At 40.2% G+C, this 10872-nt stretch overlaps 1 protein-coding gene across 1 annotated transcript; it reads right to left on the bottom strand.

Annotated features, from left to right (window-relative positions):
* Positions 1–2657: 2657 nt before the first annotated feature.
* Positions 2658–10733, bottom strand: LOC118405679 (2',3'-cyclic-nucleotide 3'-phosphodiesterase-like). Its single transcript, XM_035805286.1, has 5 exons — positions 10623–10733; positions 10100–10339; positions 7009–7126; positions 5926–6329; positions 2658–5673 (listed from the first exon to the last, which is right to left on the bottom strand). Exons 1-5 carry the CDS (start codon positions 10690–10692, stop codon positions 4871–4873), a joined length of 1635 nt encoding a protein of 544 aa, XP_035661179.1. The 5' UTR covers positions 10693–10733; the 3' UTR covers positions 2658–4870.
* Positions 10734–10872: the final 139 nt, after the last annotated feature.

Below are 10872 nucleotides of genomic sequence, written 5' to 3'. Positions count from 1 at the left end.
GCATTTGCATTTCTATCGTCTACCCTAGACGGCATGACGTCAGTGATGCTTGTTTTTCTGCCAGGTACCTCAAGACCTTTCCCTCCATTGTGGCAAGGCGTTGTCTCCGATTGGCCACGTTGCCTCTCCGACAATTTCTCAGCCGGTGCGGGAAAACCTTCTCCTTGCATGTCACCATTTGCCAAGACCTTTTCTTTGTTTGTTTCACACGTGTCTTTCTTACATGGCTGACAAGAAGCCTGCTGTAGTCCATCCGTTGCCCCTGATATCAGCACTTCCTGGGCTGCGTTCATCCTATCCGGGTTTATCTTCGGGCCCGCTAACATGCCGTTGCCGTTGCAAATGTGATTTTTGTGACCTTGCCTTTCGACCAAATACGCCTCAACATCCGTAGGCAGCAAGCCACTCGGAATGGTATCCTTACAAAGCCTGGCATGTTCATATGGAACAGTTTTGGTCTGCTCTAGACCAATTATTGCAATCTCATTGACATTTTCATCACTGGGCAAATCAACAATGCCCCTTTGTCTAACATTACCATTCATGTGGGGGGACGGTATGGACCTCGCATTGGTGGAAGAATCGTCTTTAAACTCACTGATCTTTAAGGCAGCTGTTCCTTTCTCCACCTCCTTGATGGGAGGGGCCCTGGAAACACTTTCACTTTTTTCTGTCGGTGAAGTTGTTGTGCCCGCCCCATTTTGAGGGACGGTTTCTTGTATGTGGCTGTTGGATGCGGTGCTTCTGTACCTTGCCATGTAGGTCTTGGCGGTCTCCGTGTCGAGCTGTCGGATGTCGTGGTCTCTCCGCCTGTTGGTGAAGCGAAGTTTTCTCTTGACTCGATCAACCAGTCTGATGTTGGCAGACTCCGCCATTTTGGAACAGCACTACGCTCAACTTCGCTAAGGCGGAAGTCCCTTTCAAACGTCAAAACTGCGGTAAATTTGGGTACATTGCGGTTGTATTTTGGTCAGAAACACCGACAGACTATTCCACGCGGCCTCTGACTCACTCAAAAGCTGGTCCCGGGTGATTTTTGAGGTGAAAAGCTGTGAAGTTTATCGCGATCCGAGACCCCGAAACGTCGTCCTACGCGATTTCTCGAAATTGACCTCATGTAACCCCTCGGGCGAGTCGACTTTGTTTTTGTGGGGACGGCAGGATGCCGTGGACTAGAAAATGGACAAATATATTGATATGTACTAGTATTTGGGAAGGTGAAAAAAGGTCGTGTATTGTGAAAACTATGGAAATGTATGATTTAACGAATGTATATATTTCATAGAAAACAAGCAGAAAGCTTGGTCTTTGCAAGGATAACCCACTTGGTCTTTGCAATGATGACTTATAAAAAGTATACAACATCCTTGGTCTTTGCAAGGACGTTTATCAGGACCCTGTCATAAACATTGCGTATTGTCCTTGGTCTTTTTAAGGCCATACCAAATTTATTGTTTTTTGCAAGAAATCAACAAAGTAGGAGAAAGAACTTCAAGAAGTAAAGGAGCCCCTCCGAAATACCACTGTGCTACATTTAAGTGGAAGCTATTATTTAAAAGTTCAGTGAATGTTCAACTTTTGACCAGGATAAATGGACAGCTAATAAAACCTGGGTCTACATAGGGGAATCTCTTGCGAAGACATGCAGACCCTCAGCTAGGATGATAATGATTTTTGACTTGTGATATTTTCCAATCAGAGAAAATTGAAATGGGTGAATCCATTGCAAGATTTAGTTTGCAAATGTAGATACTAACTGTAACAACCTGTTATTAGTACCTATCCTTTTTTAACCAACATGGTACCTGAACATGCATAATGTCTACTACTGATTTAAGTATATGAAAACGTAATGAAATACACTTCAATGAAGAGACAAAAAAAGAAAGATGTGAGTCAGAGAAGTCTGTGTAACACAAACTCCGCTGTCCAGGGCTGTAAGTGGCCCCTCCCCGCGGCCGACGGATGTTGGGCGGGCTGCTATAAGCGAGATTTAATCAGGCTAGAAAAATTGTGACCGAACACAAAACTGTTTTGAAAATACCAGAAGGGCCTTTGTCGGCCTTGAGACCAGAAATCAAAGGAATTTTTCAGTGAAAATTCAGGGAAATCATGAATGATTCATCGAGAACTACATGTACCAAGCGATTTGACAGTTAAATCAAGGACGTTACTGAGAAGCATTGATCCATTTTGCTACCAATATGAATTTCTAAAGACAGTCAATTTTCCTCACTATATTACTTACAACAGATGAAGAAGGAAAGATATGTACATTGTAAACTATCTACAAAAATTACAGATGTTTGTGCACAACCGAAATGACGTCAACAAAAGGCTTTTCCATTTTTAAATCCTTCCAATGACTTGCATAGTTCAAACCCAGACTAATCAACCTGTGGCTTGCACCAGGGACATGATCCAGCTTGGCGTGCGCTGAGAAAGAAAAGCCGATTAAAATCTACCAGACCACAGTCCATCCTAGTCTAAATACTGTCTAGGCTTATAAAACATGCATTCAGTCTTCCTAAACTTGTGTAGGTCCATATTGGATTGTATGTCATATTGTCAGACAAAAAATATGATTTCTCCGGTGTTACAACAATGAATTAAACAGTGAGTGATGATGACGAAACAGGAAGAAAACAGAGGCAGCATTCATGAAAACAGTATGGAGGAGTTGTAAATTTATTCAACAGTGAACAAGCAAAACATCAACTTTGGCAACCGTAAGGCTCAAATTCCTCTGGCTCAATCCCATCAGTATTTTCACAAACCTCTCACAAAAACCATTGCAAACAAGTGCACAGTATTTTAGCTATTTTGAAGGCTTTGAACAATTTTTAAGCTTTTCTCGACAACCAAATTATAAATCTGATTGCGTAAACCATCTTCATAAACCCTTAAGCAAACTAATAACCTATTAAGACCTGAGTAGTTAGCAGCCACTCGAAAAACAAGTAAAAATATTTTCTGCTTTGACAACCGTTCACAACATTAAGGAAAATTTGAGCAAAATATGTCTTCATAAAATATCTACTTACTTGATTTTTGACATATTCATCTCATAATAAAGTTAACATGGTGCTACCACGAACTTAAAACCACCGCGAACAGTTCCTTTTCCCGCTACCGCAAAATTAAATCCCTGAAAACTTAAATGCATTTACAGTACTCTACTTCATAAATCACCATGCACACTGAAATAGCAATACTGTCCAAATGCCAATGAAAGGAACACCACACCATAACATAAAATCTTAAGTCACAAATAGCAATATATGCTGTACACACAGCATAGGATCTCAAAAAATCTTTAAATGGCAAAACTTACAAATCTCATATGTGCAACTGTGAAAGAATTCACAATGTCCATATACATGTATAAAGAGCTTGATATACATACAAAGTAAAATTATATACAATAACCCAAAAATTATACTTGAGAAGCAATCAGTTGTAACTGCATTGCTATAGTTACATTCTCCTTGTTACATTTTTCTTTGCGGCTCTATTGCCAAATAGAATAACAGCGATTGTGCATATAGTACATCAATACATGGTAACAATGAAAGCAGCAAATGGCAACATAAATATGAATACTCATGAATCTAATGATTGTCATGGGTGAAATTTAATACAAATGTAGTAGAACATCACGTATGGAATGATAAAATTAGGAAAGAATTGGTGAAACACAGATGGAGAGGGGGAGTTTGAGTTGAATTGAAGATGATGAAGGGAATGGATCTAAAATCAGACTACAGGTTTTAGATAAGAAATTTGATACATCACCACAAAAAGATGTCAGTACTATTAGTACATCAAAAGTCATTCCTGTTAGTTGTAAAGCTGTAAATGTTCACTAAGGCTATTTAATTTCTTGGTTCTCAGATTTCCCACTTTTTTTTGTCAAAAACGCTATTTTAAGTAACATCACAATGCACCATTCAGGGTATGAATCAACATCATATCCTCATGCTTTGGCACCAATAGTTGCAGGGAGTCTTTGTCTTTGTATTTGGTACATGTACAATTTTTGCATTTGTCAATTCATTAAAAGTTGGAAAATTCATTGTCTGAAAGTTGACAAGCCAGGTGTGTTGAGTTTGTGGCTCTTGTGGTAGCATTGGGTTGCCTGTTTATTTTCAATTGACATTTTGCCAACCCTTTCCATTATTGCCCTGCAAAAATCCGACAACCAAGAACAATTTCCTCAGAACTGACTTGCTATTCTACTTCTAGGTTTTCCTGCTTTCACAGTACAAAAGTATCCTGCGGCTACAATAAGTTCTATACATGATTAGATATAATAGTAAATATATATCTGGGTTAGTATAATTTCTCTAGTTTCCTACATGTACATAGCAAATCTGGCATGGCAAATTTTATAACAAATGCATGGAAAACCCCTAGCTGCCACACTCCTTAGTTCCCATTGGCTTAACATCTCAATATGATCAACTTCCAATCACTTTTTTTAGTCGAGTCCTTAACAATTCTTCTAGGTTTGGCTTGTTACAAGAACATTGTATTTCCTACCTCATTATGAAGTTAATTACAGGTAGATGGTATGTGAAATCTGATTAGTTACACAGTTGGAGGAGAACTCTCGACTTTTCCTGACTAAGCAATTGCATTTGCCAAGAGGACAAGCAGAGCCACAAGCACATACTAAAAGAGGAAATTGTATTTTATGTAATGTTAACTTTGGAACATATTACATGTACTAGAAGGGAGAGGGGTTAAAAGTGATCATGGAGAATAGGTTATGAATACCGGTAGTTATCATTCAGCTGATAACTGAAATCTCTTGAACCTTGAAACAGATTCTTTCAAACAAGTTTATCATACAGAATAAAACATCTGCTCAATAGAAGCCTGAAAACATTGCATCCACATGAATTGACTTGTCGAGGTACACCACCCATCTTCCGTCTCCATAGCAACGGGCCTCGCCCTTTTTGATTGAGAAGCTCCCAGGGTCAGAGATCAGAGACAGTTCAGAGGTCACGCTCTCAAGGTCAGAGGCCGCACTCTCATGGGTGCTTTCTACACCTGAGAGGTCAGAGGTCATAGCCTCTGTTGAAATGACCTCTATGAGGTCAAGTCCAGTCTGTACAGGGGGGATTCCTGCAGCACACCCCAGGGTTATGTGGGCGCGTCTCCCAAACCCCCACGTTGGACAGAACTTATAATCACGTTCAGTATCCTCAGATTCATGTTCTGTGGCAGTGTTGGCAAGATTGTCGGCAGAACCTTCGTCAAAAATCTCTTCCTCGATACCCAGCGTAGCAAACCTGTTGGACAGACTTGGGGAGGAAGGTAACCCTCCATCCCAGCTCTCAGAGTCACCCGAGATGTTCCGGGAACGCACCCCTCTGACAGGCGTTCCGTGATTCACTGTTTCATAATCGTCCTGACCCCAGAGTTTTTTTTGATACGCGGTAAGCCGCACCCGTGCCCCAAAGGTCCGTGGGGTGATGAGGAAACCGACGATCTCTATCCTGAAGACCTGCCCGCAGGAATTCACCACCATCTCAGACGTGGTGTAGGCCTCGGAACCGGGGACTTTTCCGTACTTGGTGAACATGGCAGTGCAGTGGATGGAGTTCTTGTTGCCGGTGAACGCCTCTCGAGTGAAGTACTTGGTCAGATCAAGGGAGCCAGTTCCTGTAATAAAGTATTCAGACATCATGTTACAAAGATAAGCAAAGCAAACAGTTACTGGTACTGGTACAAACAAAATCAGGCAGGAACATATGACATTTTACATTGTTCTCAGTTTGTGTGTTTGTGTGTCGTGGTGTGGGTCCGCATTGATGTAGAGTAACACTAACAGGTTATAAGATGGAAATGGCATAATGGGATACTTGGAGAATTGGAAGTTTGCTTTGCAGCATATTATAATTAAAATATAAGTACCTGATTCACTGTAGCACTTGAACTCCTCTGCAAACTCACGGACTTCGCTGAGCTGCTTCAACACCTGCTCTCCAACAGTCAAAACCCTCGCAGAGTCATCGCCATTCAGAAACCAGCCGAAGTACAGCGGGACTGCGATCTCAAACCGCCCCGCCATCTCCCGGATTTTCCGTCCCGGCACATCGTGACCATTCTTTTTGGCGAGTTCGTGAACGTCCCATTTCCAGGGAGTACGCGGCTCTACGAGAACGACCGTGTACTGTTTCCGCCTGGCGATCTCCAGGTAGTACTTGAACTCCCAGACGCGGATGTTCGTGTTGTCCACGATGAGGACGTTGATGCTGCTGTCTGCAGACAACCGTGCCAGCTCACGGCACTTCTCATGACTCTCCTGAAGCTTATTTCTGTGGAAAACAAATCAAGATAAAATCATCAACTACTAGTAAATCTTACATCAAAAGAAACTGCATGTAATCACATAGCTCCTGCCACCCTTCAGAACCATCAAAAGAAATTAAGATCAAATCATCAACTAAATTTTTCATCAAAAGAAACTTATAACATAGCCCCTGCCACCCTTCCAAACCCAAACAACCTGTCAAAAGAAAATAGATGCCAAAATGTGATCCAAATTTAAATGATGGAGATACACCAGTTGCACACAGCTACATACACATGGGCAAACGTACTTAATACAGACTACCTTGGATGGTCAGTCAAGATAAGTCTAATCTCCTAGCAACTGCACTTTTGGATTAGACACATGCAGTTTTGAAAATGGGCCAGAAAGGGGCATACTTGATTGACTGACTGTACAAAATGTACTTTGTTCATTTTTGTTTGACTTAGTTTGACAAAATAGTTTCTAATTCGTCTATCTGTTACCTTTGGCAATAAGGTTATATTTTTGGTAATGTTTGTACGTGTGTGTATGTGGATGAACTCGAGAAGGCCTGGATAGATTGTTTGGATATTTGGTATATGCTTAGGTCTGGATGAGATTTTAGCTCCCCTAGCAGCTTGTTGTAGTACTGTAGCAGAAATTCCGGTTTTGATATCTTGTGATTGTTGATGTTTCTTTACCTGTCAAAGACGTAGACCCCGTCCACGTAGCGAAAGTCATCTGCAGAGCAGACCACAGTGTTGCCGTAAGCATCTGCGATCTGTTTGGCCAGAGAGGACTTTCCACTGCCGGGCAACCCTGAGGTATAAAAAAAGGAGACATGGGGAAATAGTCATCAGTATATTAAACTGGTAGTATTATAACATCAGAACAAACTAACTTAAAGCTGCATGTAATACGTTAACGCATTCTACCTGAGAGTGTTTTTCTTCATTGAAATTTGATTTTCAAAAAAGAGTATGTTCAAAGATTTGGATGTTGACTGTAAGGATATAAGGTACATTTACACATAGTACCATTGCTGATGCAATCTCTAGTCTAACAAAAATAACAGGAAAGACTTCAATTGGAAGGTAAGTACACTTGTCTGCAATGCAATGTACCAGTGTGGAAGGTCCCCGTCGTTTCCAGACCTAGTCAAAACAATGACCACTCTCTCATGTTAGGTTGAGTGACCTAATGTTTCTGTTGGCTACTGGTGTGCACTTGAGTGTTTTCTTAGAGTGGTTCAAGGGTTTGAGCGCTTTCTTGAAGGTCCAGTTTTGATAGCCACACTTGGCCAAGGCACATCAGAGATACCCTGGCCAGAATTTTTCTGGATATACAAATACAAAGGTATATTGTAGGCAGAGGTATATCTTGGCCTCTACACCTGTGATATTTATCCTAACTTATCCTGACGTTTGAAAGAATCTCTCAAATTCTGTTTTCACATGGCCACTCGATCAGAATCTATCACTCCACTTGCACTTTAATCAGTTTGTCAGGCGTGATGGACATGTATACAGGCCAGAAGTGACAGGACCTGGTAGCTCTAATTCTGCTAAAAGCATGGAACGACCTGCTACAAGTAAGGGTCATCATTCAGCTGGAACACATGGGGGATTTCAACATGGCAGACTGTGGCAGGAAGAATTTCACACTTCAGTGGATTATGTACCAATCTGACTGTGTGGGCGCTGTTTGCCACGAATATCTAGCTGCCAGCATTGGTTTTGATGTTGTAACGTTATATGTGAATGAAATACCTTCATTTGCTTTCAAATTTCAAAACAAATAATGATTTAGATTGTTATCTAACACAATTCATCCATAGCTTAAATTTTGTTTTTCAATTACAAGGCTTAGCACAGATGCAACCCTCATTGTTACAAACTGTTATCAACACTGTTACAAACAATGTTACAAACAATGTCACAAACAGCTACAAACACAGTGTTACAAATACCATTAAAAGTACCATTGTCTAAACACAATTGGCTTTTCATTACAACACCATTACAAACAGTATACTTCTAAACAACGACTATTTGAAAACATAACCTTGGCCAAGGTAAAAAGATGTCTACACATCTCTGCTATAATTTAGTATAAAGTGATGAATGGGAAATTATGCCCAAAAACAAACAACAGTTTAAAAATATGATACTAGCAATTGCTCTGGGTTATGGAGTAACTGTTCCAATTTGGCAAACAAAATAAAGCCCTCCCCTATAAATGTACTCAACTATAAATACTTTGGGTTCAGACAAAGGTGAACATCTGTTCAGTTTTATATTAAATGACCTGGATCCACACTACGTGGGACTTGTCCAATGTACAATGTATAATACCTAACACTTTTAATATAAGACCAGACGCGAATAAAATTTTTGGGGAATTTCTGGGTTTAGAAACAAAGAACAACTTGAACCAACTTGCTTGAACAGACTTCCTACTTCAATGGATCAATGGATGGCGCTGATAATAATGTATTGTTAGCTGGAGCAAAATTATTCGATTCAACTCAAGCAATATTGTATAGCATTAATGTTGTTCTTTTTACCTACATTGAGGTTTTCAAGCAATGTATGCCACACTTTCAACTACATGTACTATTAACATACATTTTTCATAAACCTTAATGCATGCATCATGGTCCTTTGTGGCCTATCCCAACTACATCTGAGCCATTGTTAAAAAACGTTCCTATTGTTGGTGACTTGGTGTAACGTACGAGTGATGATCACCTCAGCCCTGCAGATCACCCGTCCCACAAATCAGTTGCCATACCTTAAATAACAGATGGGCATTTCACGCCCAAGGTAATTACCAGAAGCTTCTTCAGTAAACGAACCACTTTACTCGTTATATAATTATCTTCCTTTGCAATCAGCTGGGACACTGCCTACTAAAGCACTCATCAGGAAAAGGTCACGAGTTTGGACGTGTGACTGTGAGTGTGACATTATGAGATTTCACCACGCCTAGAACATTACCTACCACTCAGTGACGTACATGCATATTTTGACCTTACATGTAACGTTAGAAGATTGTGTAATGTCAAGTATACAGCATAGAAGGAAGTCATCAAAATCATTGTAGTCTAAACCCATTTGGTACGATTTTGTTCCATGAACTAGGTTTGAAGATTCGGTTTTGTTTTGGCTGAAGGGCTTATACCCACATGCATGTATTTGACATTCATTAATAAATCATCAATGGTAACTTTGTTTTCATCTGTCAATGTTGGCTTTGCATGTAGATAATTTTTACATGATGCCATACTGCTATACCCTGGGGGCAGCTCTGGAGGATAGCTTATCACACATAATCAGTTTAGATGTCATGTCCAAACATGGCAGTGTTATCAGTATAATCAGTTTTCACCAGACTTTTCTGAATATGGCTGAAACTGTCCAAACAGGGAAATAACACTTTTCCCCCGTTTTAGGCCAATTTGTGCCATACTTTCTGCCTGCATGAAAATTACTGAAAGCAAAAGTTTGATATATTAATTACACAAACTAAAGCAATATCATCAGACACAATCATAACAACAATTGAACACTCATTTTTATATAGTAACATCAAACATGTATGAATCACATTCCTACTAGTATAGTGTTCACCAAGTATTTGAATAATACAAGAACCATTTTTATCACTATGACCAGTATGACGATAGTTTTAATCCTAAAACTAATCCTGTGTAATGTCCAACCAATGTTTGCTCACGCAAACATACCATATGGTTGCATGGTTTACACAAATGTCAAACAACGACCTTACCTCTCATAATGAACATTGTACGCGACCCCTCGATGTACTCCATCGTTTTGGGGTCCGACAGGAACGGAAACTCGTCCAGACTTCCCGGCTGCGCCTCTTCTAGCGACTCCAACTGGGAAATCGACGCCATTCTGGTTGCTTTGGGCACAGCGATCTTTTTCTTCACCTTAAGTCTGACAGGTATGAAGCCTTTTCTTCTCAGTCTCGCCTCGTGAGCCTTCTTCTTCCTTCCTGGCATTACTTCAAGGAGGAAGGAAGATTTTTAAGTTGCCAGGCTGACTAATCTTGTCATTTTTATAACCGTTGTTAGGAACACAAGTTACAGTTAAGTTGTGCAATCATCACTACAGTGGGCTATTTTTATCATCTATGACGTCACACCAGGTGTGTAAACCACTGTGGGTGTTCCCATGCAGCATTTCACCTCTCAGATTTGCCTCGCAAAATCACACTTTTTGAAACTCCAGCAGTTCTTTAATTGGTTTAAGATGTACATAAGACATTTATGTAGATGCAAACTCACCTATGAAGTCCCTGGATAGCAGAATTCCGGAGAAATAGCAGAAAAAGAGAGATACCCAGTCGATCCCCATGGTTGATGATTAACGAAAGGTTGAAACTAGACCGCAGGCAAACGATACAAAATACTGTATTTTATATCAACACGCTTACATTGCCTTATTTGTCATTACTTCATTACTCAACTCAATGAAAATTCGCTAGTATATAATTATGTTCAAAGCAATGTTTTATTCTGTTATTTAATTGTTATT

Source organism: Branchiostoma floridae, chromosome 18 (genome assembly GCF_000003815.2).
Source record: "Branchiostoma floridae strain S238N-H82 chromosome 18, Bfl_VNyyK, whole genome shotgun sequence".
NCBI lineage: Eukaryota > Metazoa > Chordata > Leptocardii > Amphioxiformes > Branchiostomatidae > Branchiostoma > Branchiostoma floridae.
Note: the sequence above shows the minus strand (reverse complement) of the source record. Positions and strands in the feature narration are given on the sequence as shown.